Source organism: Chroicocephalus ridibundus, chromosome 6, assembly GCF_963924245.1.
Source record: "Chroicocephalus ridibundus chromosome 6, bChrRid1.1, whole genome shotgun sequence".
Taxonomy (NCBI): domain Eukaryota; kingdom Metazoa; phylum Chordata; class Aves; order Charadriiformes; family Laridae; genus Chroicocephalus; species Chroicocephalus ridibundus.
Window position 1 is genome coordinate 47,882,763 of NC_086289.1, and position 26,283 is coordinate 47,909,045.

Genomic DNA, 26,283 nt, shown 5'->3' on the forward strand with positions numbered 1-26,283 from the left:
TGGGGAGTCGCCTCTTATTCCTCACTCCTTCCACAACTGTCATTTTCTTTGTTGGGCTGGGGCTGAAAACACAATTCACGGCTAAATTTGCCACAGCTAAGGTTAAAGAAATCTTTGTTTATTATTTCAGCTGCTGGTCCGTGGGCATATATACAGTTAATACTTAGAATCCATGAAAAGACATATTCACAAGGCTTGTGAAAAATGAGGCAGCCTTCCTTGCCACAATGGCATGGATCTCCAATGAGTTGTGTCGTCAACGGGAGCGCAAGAGGTTATACAGTTTTCCATAATCTATAAAGCTTCTTCAGAATCATGTCGTTAGCTTTCCTGTGGTAGTGCACAGCAGAGATAATAATGCAATTATGGTTCATGTAGTTAAACTATGCTATTGATATTTTTTTTTTTTTCCCAGGAGGCCTTCATTTCTAGCGATTCTAATCATCTTCAGCGTACAGCTGTATGGATTCCACATTTCACTATGAGGGAAATAAAATTGCAAATAAATACCATCTTTCTTAATGTCTCTGTAAATGCTAGATTTAGTAACCATTAACTAAACATTGGAATCTATAAAATGTATAATTCTTTGTATAAAAAAAAATAAATATAGAAAAGGCCACATTCACATACCAGTCACCAGAATAAACGATTATGCAGGATTAAATTAGAGAAGAATTTCATCCAATATTTGATTATTCTTATTTCTTGCTGCTATAATTCATTACTTTTTCTGGTTTTGGTATACTAACTCTTCCTCCGTCTGTCTACTGCATTTGAACTGTAAGTATTAGAGTAAATTAGTATAATTACCACATGAAAATGGGGTGTGTGTTTAGCGGGGGAGAGGGGAGAATCTTCTTTTAACTTCCCGTTCTTTTGGACAAATCTGAAACCTGGAGTTCCGTACTTCATACACTGTGACAGCTGGCAAGCATAGGATAATCAAGCTGATATTTAGTCTATTATTAAGCATTAATTTATAGCTCCCATTAAGGAACTATTGTATTTTTTTTACAGAATGAATGGTTCCATCTGTGCCAACCTACAGCACCTACATCTGTACCACTGTAGCAAAAATTTCAATCCTGCGATGCTAGAACCCTCATTCAAAAACATAAAGCAAGAAATAAGGATGTTCACTGCCTCCGTGTTCTCAGTCGTCCACAATTAAGGTTGTTCCAAGACGATAAATTATTAGAGCACTGGATCTCTGAAAGGACCGCCCTGTTTTCTCAAGAAAAATTTTGCCTCTATTAACTACGGTGTTTCTTCAGAGTAAACTACCAAACACGTCACAAAGCCTTTAGAAAAGACAAATGATAAGGTGATCGTGTTGTTAGTCATTTTGCTGAGAAACATCCCCCTCCTTTAACATGTCTGTGACACAAAGAGTTGAAAATAAACACACAGAATGATCACTACTAGATGCCTCAGGGAAAAACGCATATATGAGAAACACCTGCTAATTAGGCTTCCTCGGTGGACCACACGGAGATGAAAAGGAGTTAAAAATAAAAATAAAGCAAACATAGCTTCACATATTCCTGCAAAAAGTTGTTGTCTGTGATAATGAACTCTCTATGCTCTTATATCTTTAGAGAGAATATCCGCCAGTTTCCTGCATACATCAGAGGCAAGGTAGCACCAGGTTGTCACTTCGGGATCCCATGGGATACACAAGGCAGCTGAGAAGGGGAGACAGCAGGACCAACTTTAACTATCAGAGCATCTTGCCGTGGACATAGAGCAGTTCCTGCCATTCCCTGCTCCGTGATTGCTGGAAGAGAGAGGGACTGTGCAGCGACAGTGCTGGCAGAAGTATTAGTGAAGCATTTTCCGTTATAACCCATAGTTTTTAAATTGCTTAACTCTTTCTACATATTCCATTGATGCTATTTTTTTTTCTGTCACATAATAACTGTTTTGACTTTTCTTCAGTGTGATTTGACCAGTAGTATAGCAGCCACTTGGTGACCACTGAATGGTCCAGGTAAACCGAGGCACAAAACACCTATTGTGCAGCTTGATGTCCCAGGTACACCCTAGAATTTTTTTTGACCCAGTTGGGATGTTAATGGGTAACTGCTGCTATGTGGGTTTGTTGGAAAATCAGCAATGGATAAGGATTTAATAAACCCCCATGTGTTACCCCTATTGGTTATCAATTTTAATAGCGGGAAATAATATGAAAAATAAAATTACCTGTTATCCTGCAAGAATTACTTTTGCCAGTGGGCCACTGCCATCCCTTTGATAGGTAGAATGTCTGAAATGCAATAAGTGTAAAACCAAAACATTTTCAAATTAAAAAACCCCCAACTAATAGTTGTGCTGTACTATTGGGTAGAATTTCTAAATATTGCTACTAAATGTAGAAAACAAATTGGATTGAGATCCTTAATTCCTTTTATTATTTTTTTAGGGGATGAAAAGCTTTATTAGAATTAAGCTCATCTGAAACTTATTATTCTTTCAGTATGCTAATTAATAGAGCAGGATCATGCATTTGTTAATTAAAATAAGATACCTCAGGGAAACTGAAATTAATTTTGATGTCCTAATAGAGTTACCATTATGTCATTAAATCTTTCCGATGTCTTATCCATTTCTCTTCTTTTTCTTCCCTCAAAAAGTGAAAAATGTTTTATTTAGCTTGAATTTAGAATTAGAATATTGAACGGTGACTTTCCGAACACGCGGAGGAGATGAGCTGATAATCTTGGAATAGTTGCAGCCCTCATGGGAGTGTCAGGACTGTTTCCCTCGTGCTTTATATGAGCACAAAACTGCTCACCTCTGGGTCACTGGGTCTGCGTTACTGGGGATTAACTTGTAAACAGACACCCCAGCAGCCTGCTAGAATAACTCAGTAACGTTGGCTTGTATTTTCCAGAGGTGGAACTTGCAAAACTCAACTATCAGGCAGACATCATGATGACTGCCAAAAATTTATTGCACCTTAATGAAATGTCTTTTATGGATGGAAGAAGTCATCTGAGAGGAAATGCTGTGGTGAGCTGGCTACGTCCGTGTTGGTGATGTAGTTTGTACAGAATTTTTTAAGTGAATTGCCTGGTCATCCCCACTTGTTGTGCTTGAGTGTAGTTTTGGACCGGTCTTGGAGTGTGCAGATTGATTCCTGTTGGGTGAGACCAAATTGGAAGACATGCTCCTGGAGCACGACAAGAGCCACCAATGATGCTCAACCGAAGAGCCACACAAGAGCCAGAGCAAAACCAGAGCCACGGAGCGCGGGTGAGTCCTCAGTGCCTGTCTCTTCTTTCTACAGGTCTGCTGCTGTTGCACTGCGCTGTTGGCTAATGTGGACACAGCTAGGGCTGTGCAGATCTTACCTAGTGCCTTGATGAGTTGATGTGACAGTTGATGCAAATGTTGATTTCAATTTAAGTCATTTTTACAGAAGGAAAAGCACCTAAAATACACCCAGTGTTTTCTGATACATTCTGGCTTTCCAGGACACTAAGACAATGTATCTTGCTCCAAACCAGGTACCAAACCTCTTAGGTCATGAAGAAATTTTGAAACTAGTCTCTCACCTTTGAGTGAATTTGTCCTAATCAATGAGAACTCTCAGGATTATTTTTTTTAAATCTATCCTGAAACTATTCTGCTCCAGGTAAATATCCTTCAATATTCATTAGGTACAAGATACATTCACGTCTTGTGTGCTGCTCCTTTCTGGCCTTATTTTTGCTTAAGTTATATTGGTCTGCTTACATAAACCAACCTCTTCTTGGTCACACTTCTCTGCTTTTATCCAAAAATCTGTTTAATGTGATTCAAATTGAAATATTTGGGTCTGGGGTTGAATTCAGTGTTTTGGACTAATCATTTCACACATCTGTTTCAGAGCTGCTGAATGTGCGTGAGGCACTGCTCGCCAGCAGCGCCCGCAGCCCTTCGTGCGCCGTATTTTCGCGAGAACAAGACTCTACATGTGAAAAAAAACAACAAAAAACCCCAAAACAAACAAAAAAAATCCAACAAAAACCAAAACCCCCAACTGACAAGCAAAAAACCCACCCCAACACAACAAAAATCCACCCCCCAAAAAACAATGACAAAACCAAAAACCTCCTTCCACAAAAAGCAACTAACCAAACAAAAAACCCCCAAAGCCTTCTCCACCTGCTGCATCAAAATTGGGTGTGGAAGCTGGTTTACGAATTTCCAGTCGATCGCTGTATTTTGCTGACATCTGTATTTAGGCTCTGACCCATGTCAATACTTGCTGGGGGGAGCACTAAAATTTCTGATACATATTCAGTGCCATTTCTAAATACAAGTGCCGGAAAGGTTTCTTTCTTGCTCTTTTCTTACACAATCATTTTAAGATCGTTATTTTGGTCCCGTTTCTCCCAGTTCCGTTAAAAGCGCAATAAAGAGTGGACCGCCGAACAGCTGTAATTTTTTTAAAGGTCGTACGTTGCTACTAATTCGCGGCAGGCAGTCACCTTGTGGCATAGCCGTGGGAAGGCCGCCGCGGGCAGGCTGTTCCGGGGGGCCGCGTGTGACGCGTGTGCCCTCAGCGCGGGCAGACGCCCAGCGCTGCCCATGCCTGGCGCCGGCCGCAGTATTTCAACCTGATCGCGGACGTCTTCGGAGGGGAGGGGGTTACTGCAGACACCAGCCGCCGCGAGACGCCTCACAAACCAAAGTTCAAGGTGAGATCCGTATTAGACGGTCGCTTGTTTAAGAAATTAATTATTTATTTCCCCTCCCCGCCTCCCCATTGCAGAAAGGAAAACTGTGTTAAAAAAAATCTGTAACTTGGAGCTTCTTGTTGCAAAGGGTCACGGTCTGATACGCTCATGCTCAGCGTTTCTCCCCGTGCTAAAAGACAAGTCTAGGAAAGGGAGGAAGGCTGTAAAATTTCCTATTTAAATTTCCTGTTAAAAACAACACCACCACGAAATTTTAATGCTGGTGACAATTGATCTTTTGAGGAAATGAAATGTAAAACGGGAATGGGCGTTAGCGATCCCCCCCCGTCTTAGCAGCAGGGAAGCTGAGGCGTTGCTGGGGGAGGTTTCGGGGTGCATTTGATGGTGCCCGCGCTCTCTCCGTATCCTGCCTGCAGGATGGCACAGGATGGCTGCTTGGGCCTCAGGCAGGGCAGGTGGGGAGGAGCTGAGCTCCCTGGCATGAACTTGTCTCGACTGCGGGGACGAGGGGAGAGGCAGTCCCTGATTACCTGGGGGGGCCGACAGCGCTACAGTGGTGAAAGGGCAGGGTCGTTGTTTTCCCTGCTGAGTACAAGGGCAAATATCTCGCACCGGGTTTATAGGGCAGTTTTGCAAGCAGCAGGGAGCAGGACAGCTTTTCCTAATGCTTCGAATTTTATTGCCATCTCCTGTTTTACTCTTGGTGCCTCTGACCACTAGTGAAGGTGGCTTTTGTGAAACGATTGCCGTACTCCGGCTGTGGTGCCTGTAGAAAATAGAAGAGTGATTAAGGCTCCAGAAAAGCAGCACCTATGCTGAGCCATATGGTATCTTTGCTCTATTGATCCACTTGGTTGACTAATACGATATGCTTTTTGGAGGAAAATCTGTGTTTTGGCTGTCTGCTGTCTGGGACAATGATGTTGTGGTCCACGAACAGGTTTCCTACAAGCTGCAGTAGTTTGTGTAATAACCATGAGCTGCAGTGATGTTTGTGCGTCAGCTTAGCAGGATGGATGGATCCCTGCGCTTCTGGAGAAGTGGTATTTATAGAAAAGGTGCAATGTAACTTTTCTTTAAAGAAGGAAGGTTCTAGATGTATAAAGTCCTCCAGCCAAGCACTGCTTGCCTGATCTGGATAGTCTCATTGATTTTAATGGATCCACGCTAACTTGCATCTTCTGAGGGTTTGCCCGGCACTCTCCATAAGCTTTACAGCGTGGGGTGGAATGAGTATGTTTTACAGGTAGAGGGACTACATGTATGCACACTCAGGGATTTTTTTTTTTTTTTTAATTTTTTAAAAATTTTATTTATATCTGTGACTGTGTTAGAGATGTTCGGCACATTCATACAGAGGCAGGGAGCACGCTCGGCCTCCGAACGACAGAGCAAATGTAGGCAATGACCCCTGGGAGCCTTCTGCAAGGGACAAAGGCAATGAGCTCGGTGTCTTGGCAGAATCCCACTTCGGGTGCTGCCACTCTGCTTCCTGAAGTCATCAATGGCCAGAAATGGCTGTACACAATTCTGTAAGTGTTTGTCCTGATTTCTTGAGTAGTTTTTCCTGTGCGTTTCTAAATAGCACCAAAGGATGGCTGCATTTGTCCCTGGACAAACATGATTTAGTCTTCTGCTCCTGAAGTCCTTAGAGAGGTTGCGTTTAATCATGGCTGGAGTAGATTTTGACCAAAATGTGAGTACTTATTTTTTTTTAAAAAAAAAAGACTAAATAAGCTAAATATTCAGGTTAAAGAAACTATTGAATACATAGTTTTATTTGTAAAGACATATGCCAACGCAAGACTATTGTTTACAAATCCTGCAGAAATCTCTTGATGTAATCTACTAAAATTATTGCTTCAGAATGAAACAATAAGAATGGGGTAAGAGGGGACATCGTGAAAGAAATGGAAAAACATAAAATTTACTTCGAGCCAAGTTTTTTATCTTTCTATTACCTATTTACTGCAATTTTGTAAATAATGCCAGAAAATTAGTTCTTTGGGGCAGAACTGCTTCAGGGAACTGTTTATTTCATGAGTGGCAGGATGATGAAACCTGGCTCCTTCAGATGGGTGGACCTGCCTGTGCCACCGCGGCGGCTCTTGCCCAGGAGCCCACGCCATGGTGCCAGCAGCTCCCAGCACCGCCAGGGATGGTTTTTTGTGCTTCGTTTCCTGGGAGCTAAAGTGAGTCTTTATTCATTTTTAAAGGTAGTTGGGTACTATCTCATCTGAGTTTTCATCTGTCATTTTCGAAGTTAGGTTTACTATATTTGTCCAGAGCTTTCCCTTTCTGTTTTTCTTCTTTGTTTAGGCCTTGTGTCTGCTGTGTCTGCTCTCCAGGTTAGATCCCCTGCTCCAAAGCAGCACATTTTTGAGGGGGAGAAAGGAAGAAGAAAGTGATTTCAAACTTATTCCCAGTCCAGAAGGATTTGTTTGGTGCCTGTTTTTCAGCCACCAAAGTTTTTGTCCGTGGGCTGCCTTCTCCCTTCAGATGGTGTTTCCAGGGCTGAGCACAGCAGGGACCGGCCGCCGGGTCGGGCTCCATTGCCACTGCACCCAGGCACTTCTCAAGCAGGCAACAACAAACTGCTGGGAAGTTTCGCATAGCCAAATTTTCACATGTTCCGTGGGTAGACCTGGGGCCTTTGCATGGACTAATATAGTTAATAAAAATCAGCTTCTGTAAGTATATATATTTTTAGAGGGGTTTTCTGTATTCTTCCTTCAGAGAATCCTCATCAGCTTCTTGCTGAACTGTAAGCTCTGGAATTAAACCCGCTCGGACATGCTCCTACGGATCATTTCAAATCAGTCGGACTTGCAGTAGCAGAGAGATCAGAAGATGGTCCCCGACACCTCACTCTGCTCTGCCGGGCTCTGTGCGTAGGCTCTGCCATTTTTGCAGCCATGCATCATGTCTGTCTGCAGACCGCGTGTGCGTGATGATCTCCATGGCGACTTGGGCACTCGAGGCAGAAATATGAGCCGGTAAGTCAAGGTTACTCTCCCTCCTCCTCCTCCTCTCTTCTCAGTGCAATGCGGGTGATTACATGTGTTACGTTTTGGTATAGACAGTGCTTGGTTCAGAGCAAAGCACAGCCAATCTGTTTTAATTCTCCAGATCTGGTTTAAACACCTCACACGGATCAGCAGAGCCCTGTGGGGTGGGGGGTGGGGGTGCAGGGTGAGGGGGCACAGGACCATTTTCTGGGTCTGGGTGCAGGCATGACATCCCTTGGAGGGGAGGCTGGCGGATGGAACACAGTGAGAAATCCAAGGTAGCTTTTCCTGCTCTGTGCCCGGGAAACATTGACTGGGGACCAGCCATAGGGAAATGCAGGTAATCAGCTCCTCTGTCTTTACTAGGTGCCCTGAAGGAACAGAAACATAAATATTGAATTATAAAGATAGAATTTGTATAGTCTCAGAATATATACATACATTATAAAGCAGAATTTTAGGTCTAATGTGTTCAGTTAGCCAGTGGGTACATTGAAGTTTTGCCTCTTTGTATTCACAAAACACTTTTTCCTCTTTCCATTGGTGCAAACGACTTGAAATGAATAATGTTTTTCTTGTTTGTTAGCATCATCTCCCCCTGTTGTCCATCGACATAAAATGCAGTGTTCTGGAACATGAGGAAGGCAATACATTTCCTCCAGTTCTTTGTAAGCTGATATGAAGTAGACAGACACCTTCTGAAGTTTTGTGCATGCTGTGCTCTTTTTTTCTTTGCTGCAACAAGAAAAGCCTTTTCTTTTAACCTGGCTTCCTTTGAAGAAGTAACTCAGGAAGCTTCATGGCCTCTCAAGGTAAGTGCATCTATAGTCTGTATTTTTAGATCATGTTTACAGAAAACTACAGTCTTGTACGTTTCCAGCAATCAGCAGCCTGATGAAGTGAGAGTTTCAGGCTAAAACCACATCAGCCAAAGCACAGTTGTTTTGGCATCCTTTAATTTTTCAGTATTCAAGAGGCTCCTAAGGAGACTAAAATCTATACTAGGATGTTACTTGAATAAAATATGTTACAAAACGTTAGCATCTGCATTCAATCAGAAAATTTAGTGTTTGTATCTTTGTGCTTAAACCTGTCGGTACGGAATGCCTGGGAAGGGCAGGGACTGAGCCAAGGGTACCACTATTTTTGCACGCGTCTTTCCTATTCCACTTCGAAAATACCAAATCAGCAAATGCTTTTCACTTTCAAAACTGGCCAGAGTCCTGATATAACCACATAAGAAAAAAATAAATATCCGAAGAATAACTCAATTTACTCAGAATACTCCTATCTGGATTCATCTTTGTCACGTATTGTCTTTTAGCTGCAGCCGGTTGGGTGCTCAGGGCTATAGGCAAACACTGCAGTGTGCTGATCTAACAAGCCTTCTAAATTAATTTTGTCCGTGCTTTCAAATGCTTAAACTAAGTAGAAGGACACAAATCTGTTTTTTCTTAACATGAATGCAGCTCCCCAGAGGTCACCCTGTTGTGACGTACAGAGGCAGATGTTGGCCCAGGGAGTTTCAGCAATGTCTGTTTATGTTTGTCAAATCTTTACTCCTCTCTCTTCCCCCCCCTCCGCCCCCCCCCCCCCCAAATAATACTCAAAACATTCTGTACTTACAGGACTAAAAGTTATAAAGCAGGAAGCATGGTTTTGCAGCATTGTTGCACTCTTAGAATGTACATTTTTTTTTACCTTGAAGGGTATGCATTTTTCTTACCTTTAGCCATACAAAAGAGATATGGTTTTCTGTATTTTTATTACATAGTAGTTAACAAGAAGCAGAAAAATAGTCGTGTTTTGTAATACTGTTTTCAGAATGAAAAAGCTTGATAATATCCTTCTTTTAGGAACAAGTAACTCTATAAATTATGATTGTACAGAATGCTCACTGTATCATACGGTAACTTTTAAGTTTTCCCATACCATAAATGAACTGGGAAACATCAACAAAAATAGACAAAGTGTCAGAGTAGCTCGGATTGTCATGAATATTTAATGTATTTACTGTTTCATTTTTGTATAGCTTAAAATTTGACAGGTAGAACTGCAATTTGTTGTCTTTTTTTCTCTTTATTATTCGAGAATAACACTAACACTTGGCCACTTCATGGCATTTCATGTAACAACAAGAGTTACGGCAGTAACAGAACCCTTAGAGGTAAAATGATGCAGAAGAGCATATAAAATATTTATTACCCAGTTATACATTTTTAAAAGCCAGCTACAAATTCAAAGGGGTTACTTCTTCTTCCTGTGGTCTCAGACTTTGAAAGAAAGCAGTGGCTGCAAAGACAAATTAAGATCAAAATATGATTAAACGATGAATCACCCATAGTGAGTGCAAATAATGCTGAAGAAACTCATTTAAAACCCACAACAGCAAAAGAGAGCTTCAGACCTAGAGCCAAAATTCCTTCTGGACCTCAGACCCCATCGTGCCTAAGCGCTGTCACACATGAGATAAAAATGATGGGTTTGGGGACTGCTTTACTGCTGAAGCGCGGGGGCTCATCTCAATACGAGGATTTACCATTTAGATGCGGAGAACTTCAGCTCGCTCGCTCTTGGTCCGGCAGAGCCAGTGTTACTGAGGGCTGCAGGAAGATGCTCGTAGTACAACCCGCAGGAGTTTGTTGAGAATCGAATGTCTGAGGGGGTCACTGCGCTGTGGGGGATGGTACCCATGCGTGCGAAGGGGTGCAGGCACACCGGCGCCTGCAACCGTAAATACTCTTCTTACCCTCCCAGCACCAGCCAAGGTAACCACCGCTGTGTCCTAAAGGACATGTCTGCAACAGCAACCACAAAACACAGCTTAACGATATCTGATCTTTTCATGAAGATAATAATGAATAATACACTGTAAGAGGCTGTGTAGGCTTTGATACCGGGGTTGTAACATCCAGCTTGGGGAATCTGAGATCCCGGGAAAGGTTATCTCTAATTAAGAGAAAATATGCATGCCCTCAAGATGCTAGGAAGCATCTTGCTAGAAGCAAGCCCTCAGCAGCTCGGTGTGCACCAGGACGAAGGGCTGAGGAGCTTGTGGCCACCAGCTCCAGCCTTGTCCCACCGACTGAGTGCTGGCAAGCTGTCAGAGCAGATCCAAGCCCACGTCTCCTGGTTGATTCCACTTTGCATACTCCGAGACCGCTTTATAAACTGAATCAGAGTGCTCAAAGGGTGGGAGATGTGTTTCAGACCCTCACTCCGGATCTGAATTAAAACGCTGATATAGTCACAGGCAGAATGGGACATTAGTGTTCCAGTTTTGATCCAAGCAGCTAGCTGCTGTTTGGCCCTGTTAATTTCTGAATTTTTTTCTTTTCCTGCAGAATCTCAGGGACAAACCAACTCAATCTTTAAGGATTACCTCCCTGGTTCTTCTGACGTTCCTGAACAGAACAAGTCTGTGGAACCAACGAGTCTCTGGAAGCAAACATCACTCACTCATAACTTGCCACCTGGTCTGGAGTACCTGAACCAGGTCCTGAATCTTTCCAAATGTTAGAATTGTTTTGTTTTCCTCATAGATTTCTTTGATACCTTGGGGGATGGGATTGCTTGGATTTTTTCTTGGGGAGAGCAGGTGGAGGTGGAGAGGCTTCTATTTATGTTACTGTGAAGTAAGGAACATAGGAATGACAAGCCCTTCCTTCATTGCTGCCATTCATTTCTACAGAAATCCATTTGTTGTGCTGCAGCTCTTCTTGCACCAAAACCATAGTTTTCTTCCCTCTAGGACTTTTGCTAGGTCATGGTATTACCCCTCTCATTTTCCCCCCAGTTTTCTTCCTTAAGAGCTCACTCTCAGGGAAATGGCTATCTAAAACTCCAGTTGACCTCAAGAGCAGGCAGTGGGCGAGGGAATTGTCATCTCCTTATAACCTATCCTTTGAGGAACTGAAGGTCTTCTGAGCAAATTCCTTCTGCCAGGGACAGTGCACTCCAGGTTAGAGGTAAGGTCCTGGGGCTGCAAGCTCCCTTGGTGACGGCTTTGTGAGCGTGAGCCTGGGTTGGCTACAAACCCTCAGCCGCTCTGAGTCGGGTCATGGGTCAGGAAAGTGCTAGTGCCTGAGGGAGGGAAGTGCTGCAAATGGAAGCAGATGAGTAGGTCACAGGCAGGGGAGGGAAAAGGAGTGCTAAAGTCTTCTCAATCCCACCGCTAAACGTGTAGCTGTCACTCTGTGAAACCTCCCGGCTCCTGGAGCTCAGACCAGTGATGATCTGCAGCTCTGCTCTGGAAGTGTCATCTCCTCCTGCATTTTTTTTACTTGGAGGGTCACTGCTGCTGCTGCTTTGTCACTGACTCCGGTTTGCATTTCACATGTCTGGATTCTGCCACTCTTATGTATGTCGAGTAACGCTTCCTGCACCCTGCCTGGTATGGGCAGGGACCGAATGAGGCCCCAGTGCGGTCAGATTGTGATTCTGCTACGCACACTTCTGCTGTGTTTGTATGTCGGTGGTGCCCGGGAAATGTTTATTTCACTCCAGGTCCGTCTTTTAGATATACATTTCTGGTAGTTTTGTACAGAAGCAGAAATTGAATGTATTTTATATTTGAAACTAGGTTACCTAGATAGCTAATGAAACCAGGAGACCCTTCAGAAACAATCTTTCATGTGGAGTTATGATTTTCATTTCGTGGTGCCCATGCACAAAATGATATGTGTTGTCAATTACGTGAGCATTTGCCCACAGACTGTGGGAGCTACATTTTTTAGTCTAAAAGTGATTGTGACAGTAAATACTTGGCAGGTTACATATTCGGTCTCCTGTGCGAACATGAATTATCCCTCAGATTTGCCCGCACAATGTGGGCAAGCAAATTCGATTACTCCATTTTATAGAAGCTTTACATCTGACATAAAGACAAAAGAGCGAGTGGCTGTCAGAACTATAACTAGAACTCAAGACTTCATTCATGCTTGCTCTCTGCCCAATCACCGTGTGTCTGTGCTGCAGCCCTTGCTAATTATTTTCAATTTTCTCTGCAGTCTGCAAGTGGAAAGCATGTGTGCAATGCTGATTATTGGCATATACCCGCAGCTAGCGTTTCCATGCGTTGCAGAACATTTTGGTGTGCGATGCCGAAGTCATACTGGCCGTGTGAGTAATGAAACAAGCTCACACAGGACAGATTGCAGCAGAAAGGAGATCCGACCAGCAGGGAGAGGGCTGCCTGCAGAATGACTGTGGGAGTCACAGCTGCCAGGGTGATCCCTTGGGATTTATCCTGACGGACTAAAAGATTTTCATGTAACGAAATTCTCAAGTGAATTAAGATGTTTCTAGCAGAACTGGGAATTTCTGATGCCATTGGGAAGACTGGAATACCATGTATCCTTCTGGTTGGTTGTGTTTTGGGGAAAGGTGGGTCCAAATTTAAATAGGCACAGGCAGGTGCTACTGGAAGGACATGGGGAATAGAGAACCTGCTTTAAAACAAGACTGCAAGTGTTTCATCTTTAGACTAACGATTTGCTACCCGAGAGGAAACTGTGACAGCTCTCACCCCTAGAAGAGTAAACAACCTGTGGGGGAAAAGAGACGTTTGATTTATAGAATGATATTACCAGAAGAAAGATTGTATAGAAAGTGGTTGTGAATAAATAAGGGATAAAAAATAGAAATGAGGTTCTGGGATTATCTCCAGCAGGAGCGGGGAAGAGAGGTGGACAGATTTGAGAAAGCTGAATATATTTCTTAGTAAGACCGGTTGATTCTGAAACAAGGATCCAAAAGTAATGAATCTCAGAGATATCCTTACAGTCCTGTTCTACACAGCGACTCAAGGATACAGCATATAGTGTTGGATGAGAGGAAAAGACATTATCTGTTGTGTACATTAAGGCCAGACAGCAACACTTCACTCTGCAAATACACCCCCGGAGTCCGTCAGGCTGAGGAGTGATGCGCTTTCAAGGTGGACCAGAGAAGGGCAATAAACTGCTTCTGCCCTGGCAAACTGATGCCATGCTTTCTATCATTATCACAAAAGTGACACTCTTTAAACAATTTCTTCCACAACAAGTTACCCAAACCTCATTATTACCTTCCAGATCACAGCCATAGTTTGAGGAATTGGCCAGTGCCCATCATAAAAACCGAGGGAAATTTTGCCTGTAGCGGGAAGAGACAGATGAGACCTTGGAGAAGAATTTTCCAAGTAGATCAATCGTGTGTTGTCCCACCATCCAGGCTTAACCAATTTTATAGGAAGCTTCTTAGTTTATTCTTGCCTAGACGGATCAGATGTAAATTTAATGCCCGCAAAACTGAATACTGAGAATTAGCTGTGTAGAAGGAATTTTAACGCATCTGAGCTCAAGGGGACTCAGACCCTTGTAGACCAAAGGGCTTTAGATGCTTTCAAGTGCAAGTGCAGAATTCCCTTGATCCACAAGTGCCCCTATGAAAGATACATCGGAATAGCTGCCTTGCAGAAACCGGTGAAAGGCAAAACAAGCAAACCTAACAAGGGACATCGCCACCTTGTCTCAACATCATTTATACATTGTACGCAATAAACCAATACACAGACCAAAATCATTCAAAGGTTTTAACTGCTCAGGCTCATTAATTTTCTTTTCCCCGTGCAAGTCGGTGTGGGGCAAAGAAATCCATATTAAAATCAATGCTAAAACATTAACATAGCCCTGCCATCATTAACTTGTTTATTCTTTTTTCATCGGCAGAGCACTTCCCATGAGCTCCAAGAGTTCACATATCTCATGAAATCTAGACTGCAAACAGCAAAGATTCTTGGGAGAGAATTTTTAAGTCCAAATATTTTTTATTATTTCAATTACTGGCATGCACATTTCAGAGATTAATGAAAGGGATAAAGAAGTTTCTCTTCTACCAGCTTTTCTTTGCAGCCTGAACTAGCTGCAGGAGATGACTAGAACTGACAAATGGCTGCAACAGTTTGAATACGTACCAGGCAAGATTTATCAATTGTAAAATATACAGATGCTGGAGAGCTGTGACATGCTGGTCTCAGAAGGTTGTTGTGTGCTTTCTGTCTGCAGCTGTGAGTAATGGCAAAACCCTGTGCCAAGCATTTGCCCATCAGGAATTTAAGGAAAAGAAATTAGCAAGGCCTAAACTATCACATAAAACAGGCATAAAAAGCCATATAAAAATGGAAAGGTAGACTGAAATTAGGTCTGGCTGGTTTTATAATACTAATGACTGTTCTCTAAAAAAGAGTAATGTTGCAGGGACGATAAGCACAGAGAAGCTGGGTAGCGTGGCAGTTTTCCTCGTTCATTTGTAACCAGCTCACAGAGGAGGACGGTTTCAGCCAGCCGAGGGTTTCTCTGGGGAGCTGGTGTTTTGCTCTTTCTGGCACCCCGGCGTGACTGTTTGCCAGATTTAGGATGCAGAACTCACAGTGCCTGAAATCAGAGCGTTAAAGCTCGTGTGTGCCGTCGTTGGCAGCACCAGATAACTCTGCTGGGCTGCCCCGGCAGGGCATGTGTCTACAGAACGTTTTGAACTTGAGCCCAAACCCATTCACTCCTGCAACTGCCATGGAGCCCAGCACCGCCCTTAGCTTTGGGGTAAGGGGCTTCCCCTCTGCCAAGACCAGGAGGGAGGAACAGGAGTGAGAAGTGGGTCCTGCTTCTCACATACATCTTTCCATTGCATTGGCTTCCTCATTCCCCCAGTGAAAATTATTTTCCTTCAAACATGTGGGTGAGTTACCCAACCACTGCACCTCCTGTCACGCTCTTCAGTCATTATTTCAGAGGGATGTCTGAAGTGTGACTTGAGATACTCCTAGGGCACACAGCTTGTGCACTTCTGGAAGGAAAGAAATCCTAATTAACAGGGAGATTGGCAGTAAAAATAAATGGGTGGCTGCTGGCAGTACCAGACCTTTCCAACATCCACCATCTTGTTTTGTTTTGATTTTTTGTTTGTTTTTTTTTTTTTTTTTTAAACAGCTGGACCGGATAATTATTCATCAGCAGGTGGAGCTTCTCGAAGGTATGGTGCAATCCTTGTCACTCTTTAACAGTGCTGGTACACAGATGTCTCCAAAAGGCTTCCAAGTCATCCTCACCTTGTTGAAGTCATTGCGAAGCCTCCTGCTGACCTCGCATCAGGCTCGTAATGTGGTGGTAGGCTGATGAAAATTGCTTTCTTTATGCCTGTTCTGCAGCAAACCAAAGAGGAGAGAAAGATGGCAGTGAGTAATCTCCACACCAGTCCTAAAGTCTCTCCCTCAGACACCTCTCCCTCAAAGTTATTGAAGTTTAACCACCTTTCCAATCCATGGAAAAATGTCTTTAACAATAATTAGCGTGCTATGAGAAACAAAGCAAATGAAGAAAGGAAGGTCAGAAGACGCAAAATGAAGCATAACAGTTTCTATTTACAGAGTTCCTCAGAATTCCAAAGTACTGAACAAGTATTAAGTTCTACAAGTAAAACAATTTTTAATGTATTTCTCTCATTCAAAATATTGTTGGCTTGATTCTTGGGCATCTCACTGAGTGAAAGTTTTGTCCATGGAGTGGGGCAGCCTCATGTTGTTACTTTTCGCAGATGATAAAGCAAGAAAAAGCCCAAACCAAAACTCAGGATCTGAATTCTGTTTTGTGATATGTACTTCAGCGTACAGCAAATCAAAGCCTTGGAACTAAATGTTCCTTCAAAATATAGACCTGACATTATTATTTCCTTATAATTGTATATTTACTTTGTGTCATTATTTCAAAAGAATTTTTTAAACGGTCTCTGTTCTACAGATTTTTAGACTATATACTGTAGAGAAGACTGGAACTATAAACTTGTACGCAAAGCTGAATTTGGTGAGTCTTGGTAAAGGCTAACTCTAATTCTAACATTATACTAAGGTAATGTACTGCTTGTTTTGCTTTATTAGCCATACTTGGCACAGAGACCTCCAGCAAATACGAGATAAAAAACCATTTGGGACAAAGAGTTTACTTTGCAGTGGAAGAAAACGGTTGCTTTGATCGTAACTTGTGTTCGCCCATAAGGTCTTTCACCATAAGGATTGCTGATAACACGGGCCGAGAAGTGATTACAGTGAACAGACCCTTGAGATGCAACAGCTGCCTGTTCCCCTGCTTCCTGCAAGAGGTGAGTGAATCCTAATTGCCTTCAGGCTGCCTGACCATCTCGCTGGATGTGCACAGCATTAACGAAGCCCTGTGCAACCTCTGCGAGGACAGCAGGGTGGAATTCACGCCCAGCTCTCAGCCTGGGGGACCGCGCAGAAGACTTTGTTTAGAAGTAACTATTGATAAACAAGGCCCCTGTACGAGTCCTATTCCCAGCTTGCCTCCTACCTTTCATGGGACTTTACTCTACTGACAGCCCAAACAAAGCCTCTGTATCTGATGATACAGACGTCTCCCCAGTTAGGGAACACCCTAAAACACTGCTTGCCTGGCACAGACTAACATCTGTTAGTGCTACAGAAGTGTCCTCTGCTCCCAGGGCGTGAAGGATGGAAAATCCCTGGGGGCCATTAGTGCGTGTGGGTATGACCGGGGAAGCAGCTCTCCGAGGAGGCCAATGCTTCACTCCGTGGCTCTGCCTCTTCAAGGCCACGTATCTCTGGGAAATTCCAGAACTTGTAAATATGCTGCTTTGAGTGAAAAATGCAGCTCCTACAGAATATTATATCTTTTCTTATTTCTGAATCTCCTTTATTCAGACATCTTCCTTGTTTTATGAAAACTTTTTATTGGTTAACTCATCTACCTACTTTCTCAGTACTACATCAGGATTTTTTTTTTTTTTTTTTCCAAAAAAAGGGCCCTTTGGTAGCACAGCTACTGTATAAAAAAGCTAATAGAATACTCACTGATTACAATAACAAAGCCTTTTCACAGTGTATGGCTTTTATCAAATCTTATATTATATATAAGCTGCTATCTTCTGGTGCAGCTTTTGAGTGTCATATTGTCCACTATATCTAAAAACACCGTTAGACAGCCTTGTAGTATCTAGTTCAGAGTTTGTCAAAATTATATGTAATTATATTCAATAAATAAATATTTTGTCATTATATAAACAATAAACTATCATGGAATAATATACTAATGTAAAATTAGTTTATAAGATTTTTTGTTTGTTTTCTTTTATTTGCTAGTTAGAAGTTCAGTCTCCACCAGGTACAATAGCTGGGTACGTTGTACAGAACTGGGACCCTTTTCTGCCAAAGTTTACTATACAGAATGAAAGTAAAGAAGATGTACTAAAAATAATTGGCCCGTATGCAACTTGTGGCTGTTTTGACGATGTTGACTTTGAGGTACGTTTTTTATGAGTGTTAAGCATTTAAAAATTTTACTACTTTGAACAAATGTGTCACTCAAAAATCCTGTTATTCTACCCTTAAAAATAATGCATATGTTGCTATAATTATGAAACAGAAGTAGAACAATGTGCATTGGAGTTCCTAACTTGTACACTCAGATTTCTACAGATGATTTCTGGTCAGGAGTGACAATTCCTTCAAGGAAATAAACGTGTCACTAAGTGAAGTCCTGGTGCTCTGCAGTCCATCCATGAGACTCAGCCATTGATTTTGGTAGGCTCAGGGTTTCATCCCACATGCGTTCACTGTTACCTGACACACAGTTCCCTGAAGACTGTGGCATTGAGTGTGCTGCCTTCATTACTCTCAGACTGAGAACAACTGCCCAGTATGTCTACATGCATTTGAAAACATTAATCGGGAGAAAAATAATTCTGAGGAGCCAACGAGACATTTAAGGGATCAGAGGGAGAATGTGAGATGCTTTAAGAAACCCTGCACAGTTTTCTGATGTGAACCATGCGCTTTGCCTTAGCTAAGGAATCATAAAAGAGCTCCTGTGTTGATCAACTCGTTAGCCAAATCAGAAGACTTCAGTGGGTACTGGCTCAAATTTCAGTATACTGTGAGAAACATGCAGATGGCTAAATAATTGAAAACGTATCCGTCGGTTGTAGGGCACAGGGGTCCACAGCAATGGTGCTGCTGTGACTTGGAGCCTATCAGAAACACAAGACAGGAAGAAACAATTCCTTGTGAAAGAAAAGCAAAGGTGGTATAAACTTTCAAATTGCTTTCCTCCACTTTTCTGTCAGCTCTAAAGATGCTGATGTTTCCAAACTTGAGACCCTTTCTTGTGTGCCACTCCTAAAGGCAATTCTGACACTAATAGAGCATCTCAATGGTAAGAATAAAAGAACGACCTGACAACTATAGCATACTTTGTGTGTCGGGGCGCAGTCATCAGTTCTGTGGAGATATAATCAGTGTGTATTTGATTTATTTACATTTACTCGCATTCCTGTTTTTCATTTGTGCAGGTAAAAGCTCTCAACGAGATGTCAACAATTGGCAAAATTTCCAAATACTGGTCTGGATTTGTAAACAATGTCTTTACCAACACAGCCAACTTTGGGATCCAGGTCCCTGTAGATCTTGATGTGAGAATCAAGGCAGTAATGATTGGTGCCTGTTTCCTCATTGTAAGTATGCAAAAACAGGAGGTAGACCTATAGAGGTGGGCAGATTGGGACCAAAGGGGCCTTTGCTATCAGCTGTGATCCTACAAAGGCATAAGCGCAGCGGAAAACCAAATGTGCTACCTAAAAGACAAGTTACCTGAAACCCTTCTAATTTTTATGGCTGCTGTTGTTTTTTTCTTGCTTTCTGAACATCTTTAGGTTCCTAACATTTTTGTTTATTAGTCTGTTTCCATAGTATTCCACTTATATCTTACATGGCAGGCTCAAATATCACCGCACATGTCAAACCTACCCGACTGCCCCAGACTCCTTATCTGTTGTGTTTGAATGGGTATTCTGTCATTCTGTATACGAACCAAACCAAAAGTTATGTTATTTCTAATGGCAGCTTCGAACAGTGAGTGCCCCTTCAATAGTTCTGTCAAGTGTTGCATGTAACAGCTTTAGGTCATATTAAACTTTCTACAAAAATTCCCTTGTGAAGATCATCACAAGAGGGTAACTATATGAAAAGGAGAATACTCACTGCTAGGGGGAAGGATGAAGTCAAGGTGTGTGTTTTCTAGGATTACAAATATATATTTGCTGTGTACATCTTTTGCCAACACTACTGCGCTAATATGAACATGCTATGGGTTCAAAATCGTGTGTGATACTTACGTCAGAGAATATAAAACAAAACGCCAACGCTATTTGAATTACTCCCTGCAAAGTGTTTGCTTTAAAATAACAACAATAATTCAGACATTTTTTTTTTATTAGGTGAGAAATGTAACTCTCATGGCAGTTAAGATTTTTGGATTGTGTCCTCCAAAATTCCTGTTGCTCAGTGGCAGAGTAATAGAAAATGATTGACAAATGTGATTACTTTATGTAAGAAAAGCCTACAAGTAAGACTTTTGATAGTAATTGTTGCATTTTTGTACCTTCCTTACCATTCACAGTTTGTTTATTTGTAGGACTTAATGTTCTTTGAAAACTCTTTGGATGGATTATAACAAGATGACAGAAATAATAAAATATGCAGAATGTGTTTCAGTAAGTAAAAATGAAAATAAATTGATCTTCTTGCTTTGAAGACTTATGCGTTAGATACTTTCTAATTCTTTTTCATTTTCTTCCAGAAATCCCTTGAGCTTTGGACATGTTTTTGAACTGCGCAAATCCTTGTTCCTTATAGGAAAAGAAAGGGAGCTAATGACGGTGTTTATTAAAATATGTCTCATGTAAATAATAATTTCCCACTTACGTTTTATGTGCGTTGTAGCTAAACACATACTTTTCACACAGAGCACTGTTGCTTTGGAACAGCGCTATTCTCTTCTTTCTCTTTTGATGTCCCTGCATGGGAAATCATGAAAGATTAGACGAAGGCTTGCAGCGTCACTGATGAAAGTCTATGTTTAGAGAAGCCTTTGAAGTTTTGCAAGTGCTGGTACCAGTTACTAACCACATGAGGGTGTGTTCTGGGGGTTTTGCTTTTTCATAATTTTGGAAGTAATTTTCTGATTTGTTATTTAATTAATAGTAACAAACTGAGATTGAAAGTAACAAATATAAAGACATCACCCGATGGGAAGTTCGAGATGTTATCTGTTTCAGTGAGTTGAAAGAAGGGAAGTGATGTTTGCTAGTAAATTAATTCTATGGCAAAGATTTGTTTAATGAGTGGCAGCCAGAAATTAGGCTTCCGGTGCTAGACTTGGGAACGTGAACTCTATTCAGAGAATCTGGTCTTCCACTGCTTTTATTGAATGTGGGCCATAAGGTTTGACAGCTGGTCCTATATGTGCTGGAGGGGCACAAATCACTTCACATTTGAACAGTCTAGCGGTCAGAATTCTTGCTCCCATCCACTCAAGAATTTCCTCAAAAGGTTTGTTCCCCTCAATATCTGGTGGTTGATAACTTTTCATTCAGCCTTGCCCTAGAACAGAATTATTCTTTTCCACTGGTGAGCTCAGGTATTTTCCGTGACAGGACTGTGCAACTGGAGCTTTTTTTATTTCAGGTAGCAGTTTTAAGTAGCTGATCATTCCTGCAGTCACACCTCATCATACTGTTCCCAAACACTCCCGCCAACAGGCTTCTACTAATACCAGCTTCCTTCATCCATGATATATATGCAAGATGTAAACAGAAAAAAACTTTGTTGTAAAATATTTGCTGTATGAACCTGCTTATGTCTCTCTTTAAACCTCCAATGAGTCCTCAGGAAGCAAACCAGTACCATACAATATTCATGGTAAAAATAAATCTATCATAGTCACTGGTCAGGTTTCCAAGTGGAACATTTTACAGATCACTGTGAATGATGGATTTTTTTTTTTTTAGCATGAACTAGTAATTCAGTTCTTGCAAATAACCAACACATCATCGGAAAGGAGGGGAGATAATGAATAATTCATAAAAATGAAAAAGAGCTAAATTTATCTGGTGATTAAGTCTCAACAAATATTTAGACTAATTTTAAATTAATGTTCATGGATATGCATTCAAACACAGTGAAGTCAGGAAGTTGCAACTAATGTTCCCATAGTGAAATTAACTCAGGAATGCTTATAGATTTAAACAGCGTGTTTTAGATTATATACCACACTTAGGTATTTATACAGATTTACATATGTCTTGAAAATAATTGTGGTTAACAAGCTCTGACAATCATCATTATCTGTTAACCGTTTCGTTACGGGCTCTGGCTGTGACTCTCAGCAGCGCAATCAGGCTGCGATCCGCAGAAGTTATGAACTCGCGGGGAAGCGTTGCCGTCGCCTTTCCCAGGAGGAAGCACCCTGTGCAGTCGCTGTGAGCTTCGTGGGCAAGAAGCTCCCTCGTGTGGAAATTTATAGCTTTGCAGAAGAATGCCCATGACTGATGCCAATTTGCTATTCTCACTTGTTTCACATTGATGTCATTCTATTAAACGCGATCCTTTCACTCCTGACTTACTCTAATGTGGATTGAGAAAGAGCGCCAGTTTTTTATATTAATGTATCTCTTTAAATCCCTTTGCCATCTTAGACAGAAGTGACTATTGTAGACAACGGTTTTGGGTCTCACGCAAAACCATGTTCTTGCACTATTTTTGATTTCTGTGTGTCTGAACGCCTGGCTGAATGCAGTGCCTGGTGAGATCAGCAGGTTCCTCTTCCATCTACCACTCTTTCTCTGAGATTTCCAGCCTTCTTATGACCCTTAACAAGCCAAAGAAGAAAATGTGTCCAATCACCGTTGAAGTCAATATGAAATAGGGTCTTGTTTACCTGTGGGGATGAATTTGGCTGTGAGTGTCCACATATATACCCGGTAGGTAAGCAATATATGCATATTTTTTTATATATATTGCAACCAGATGATAGTACTGTACTTCTTGCACTTAGTGACTCTGTTGCCATTGAGTATGGTAGTACAATTTTTTTTTTTTTTTAAGTGTAATGCTTGCGTACGTATATGAGTATGTTTGAATGCCTCTGTTTATACCCAGCAGCAGCTTCTGCGACATACAGAAACAGGTTCAGTCCCTGGATAAAAAAAGCACTGGGGCTGGGATAGCTCTTGCTGGCTAGAACTTCCTCATCAGCCTCCTTGACCTTGGTCCCACCCTTCTACATCCTGGTAGAAATTCAGTGCCAATGCCAGCACTTTTTCAACTGGAAGCTCCTTCTTCTAAACCAACAGCTGCCAGACGAGGGCAGGTATTTATCCTCAGCAAAGATGGTGGAGTTCTGCATGGTATTAGTAAAGAAAAGCTAAGGTGTTCTAAGGTTTTAAAACCCTGCGGCTCTAACTGGTAACTCTTTCTTATTAATAGCAATGCGTTTCGCATTACGGGAGCTACGTAAGCTCTTTACAAAGGTCACCTTTCACGATTCCCCCAAGGGCTGGGAGTGGCTTTCCAAAGGAGAATTTGGTGTTGCCCAAAGGGCGACAGATATTCTCTAAAGCAGATTCATGTCCTGAACATCTTCTAGAAAGCAACATGATTGTTCTAATGAAACAGAAATTTTACCAAGCAAATAGTTTTTCACTTGATCACTAACCAGATTGTAAAGCTGTGTAGTACAACATTCTTGTGTTCAGTAGATGGCAGCAACAGCTCATTATTACAATATTTAGCTTTCCACAGATCACAAGATGTACCCAGGACGCTGATTAAAGATCAACACACCTTTTAACCTCTAATTGATTTCTACCCTTAACTCGAGGACTTTATTTTCTTTGTCTGATATTAAATCTTGGTCACATGATGCCGAGTTATCTTCATTGCCTGCTATGTACGGCTGAATTATTGGTGACTGATATTTTATGACACCTGGTAGATGCACGGGCAGAATCCAGTCTACCACAAAGTGAGCTCTTCTGGCCAGCCCGAAACCTATTTTTTTGCACCTGGAGCATCTCTCCAGCTTCCACAGGTGGACAGAGGCCCTGGGACATACTCTACTTTCTGCAGAAACAAGAAAGTGCGGTGTCTAAAGGAGATTGCCTTGTGTTGGGGTCCCTAGAAACATAGAAGGTTTCTATGGGTAAAATAACTCTGCCCCCATGTCATGGCATCATGGTCCATCACTATGTGCTGTCCTGGGACACAGGGATGGGAACCCCCTGTACTGCCACAAACCCAGATGACACCACGACCTGGGAAGGGGCTGGATTGTCCATGGCAAGGTCAACCACTTTTTGTAAGAGTGGCAGCACAGCATCTCTGTAAATCCTGAGATCATTTGGTCATCTAATAATGTGGTGGGTGCAAAAGTACTTCTCTTTGTAGACTTTGATGTGCATATTGAAAAAATCTGGTTTTGTTTCAATTGGGTTATGTTATGATCAGACAAGCCTAGAAATGATCCAAAATACACATTTTCTAATGGAGCTGAGTAAGTGGTACCTGTTTGAAAAGGAAATATATATGCAATTTCCTCTTCCTGACTTTCTTCTTAGTTGAATTTATTTCTTTTCAATTAGAATGGTATATTCTATGTTAGAATGATGCATAATAGTTTAATTTAAAGACCAACTTTAGGTTTTAAAATGTGCTTTTTTTCTTCCCTCAGGGGGCAAAAAAAGCTTTGGTTTCTTAGGGTAAATTACCACATATCCTGTGAAAGGAGATTTGTTATTTTTTTCCTGGAATCCTAAATGTTTTTCTAAACTCTATCCTTCTTAGGAATAACTTCCTTAGTGCCAAATCATTATTGAAGTACTCTATTAGCACCTGCCATGAGACAACAGTTTATTCATGGTTTGTCAGCATTTTATTACTTCACTCCTCTGAAAAGAAATCAACAAAACAATTTTTAAGAGACTAATGCCTACTTTTTGGAGTGAGATACGACTTCCTGCTTGCTTTCTCTCTTTGTCAGTGGTATGCCTACAACAGCCCGCTAAGCTCTTATAAAAGAAAGGTCAGAAGGACAGACACTGGACTGGGCCCAGTGACTTGCCCCCAAAGCGCGTTCCTTCCTTATCCCAAAGGACAGTGTCCTGCTTTGAGGTAAAACAGAACCAACTTTTCTGTTCAGTAATTTTACTTCTTAGCTAAGCCTCTTCTAACTCTGAAATTAACAGCATGTTGTGCCGAAAACTATTTGTTCTCAGACTGATAAGCCCAATGTTTACAATTAGTGCCGAGGAATGGTATGCAGAAAGGCTCTTGCTTATACTTATTGCTATAACAACCAGGGTCAGCTAATTTCATTATTTGTCCTGTTGGAGGGTTGGAAGTGGAAAAGCGTAGAGGGGTCCCACCTGCAGGGAGGAGCGGACAGGACAGGTGACCCAAAACTGACCAACGGGGTATTCCATCCCATCTGCCCCATGCTCAGTACAAAAGCTGAGGGATCAACGGGTCAGTCTCCTTCTTCAATGGCCGACGTCCAAGGAGGACCCAGCCTGTTCACCTGCCTTTGATCCCAATTGGTGTGTTCCTGACTCCAGCTCTGGAATCCAGTTCCCACCCGTCGCTGAGTCCAGCCTGGGACTTCCCCAGTGACTGCCAGTGACATCATCCTCGGAGCTTAATACAGTTTCGTATGTACTGTATCTATTTTATTATTTTCCTTTTTGTTTTATTATTAATATTTCATTAAAGTAGCTTAGTTTCTTCTAAACTCATAAGTGTCTTTATCTCTCCTCCTCCTCTCCATGGGTGAGAGATGGGGGGGAGAGCATCTGTCACTGGCCATTGGCCAATTCAGCCAAAACCACCACAGACGGTGAATTCCTGCCACTGTGAAAGGGAGACCTGCAGGCGACCTCACATTGTTGTGTATCTCCTGGATGCCATTGAAAATTCATCTCAATGCACAATTATGTCTTATTCCCCAGTCTCTATTTGCAAAAACAACGCAGAGACTTCTCATCCCTATTCTTACTTTCATTTTCTTCTGGCAAAGGAGTATAAATGTAGTTATTCCAGCCTTGCTGCAGGAATCGGAGTCCTGACCTCACCTGCCTTGACGCCCAGCAGACCTGCTTTGAAGCTACAGCTCTCATAGTAAACCTGCCGCATTAATGGGCACAGGCCTGTTCAATCCTCGTCTCACTGTTATTGAAAAGGCACACAGCGACGTTCATGTTGATGGACTGTGTTTCCAGTTTGGAGTCCTGGGGTCAGCTGTGAAGCCAGGCAGCACTGGTACTTGGGCGGCTGGTTTGTCACTCTTGGTCTTGAAATAAATTTACTTTACTGTATTGCATGGATTAAATTAATCTCCACCATTTAATATCGCCAATCATGAGGAATAAATAAGTTAGGCAATATATATTTCACAGTCTGCGGGTTCAGTTCTGTGTAGTTCTTACGACATGGGCTCTGGTGCAGAATAGCTCCAAAAATCTGGATATTGGCAAGCAGATAAGCACGGAAATTGCTCATATGCTTAAAAATAAGTGAGCACTTTGTGTGCTCTTATTTCTAAAGAACACAGCACCTCCCAGGTTTAATCCTCAAATAACTATGCAATAAAAAACGTTGACATGAACTCCTGAGTTCTCACATAAAATCCTAATTGGGAGGAAAGTCCCCACTTATTTGAGTGACCTCGTTGACTAGTGGTTTATTTAAA

At 41.9% G+C, this 26,283-nt stretch overlaps 1 protein-coding gene across 2 annotated transcripts; it reads left to right on the forward strand.

Annotated features, from left to right (window-relative positions):
* Positions 1-4,542: 4,542 nt before the first annotated feature.
* Positions 4,543-20,502, forward strand: LOC134517886 (phospholipid scramblase family member 5-like). Of its 2 annotated transcripts, none has more exons than XM_063339878.1 (10): positions 4,543-4,688; positions 7,425-7,684; positions 8,283-8,508; positions 11,041-11,192; positions 15,664-15,706; positions 16,608-16,828; positions 17,847-18,008; positions 19,055-19,216; positions 20,219-20,254; positions 20,341-20,502. In XM_063339878.1, the coding sequence occupies exons 3-10, from the start codon at positions 8,496-8,498 to the stop codon at positions 20,368-20,370; spliced, it is 819 nt and encodes a 272-aa protein (XP_063195948.1). In that variant the 5' UTR covers positions 4,543-4,688; positions 7,425-7,684; positions 8,283-8,495; the 3' UTR covers positions 20,371-20,502. The 2 variants fall into 2 exon arrangements, with proteins under 2 accessions (XP_063195948.1, XP_063195949.1); XM_063339879.1 differs by having other exon boundaries at positions 20,176-20,254; positions 20,341-20,353.
* Positions 20,503-26,283: the final 5,781 nt, after the last annotated feature.

Coding starts and splice junctions, on each gene's coding strand:
- LOC134517886 (XM_063339878.1), top strand. Junction 19,217..20,218: donor TTGGTGCCTGTTTCCTCATT/GTAAGTATGCAA, acceptor GATTATAACAAG/ATGACAGAAATAATAAAATA. Junction 20,255..20,340: donor AATATGCAGAATGTGTTTCA/GTAAGTAAAAAT, acceptor ATTTTCTTCCAG/AAATCCCTTGAGCTTTGGAC.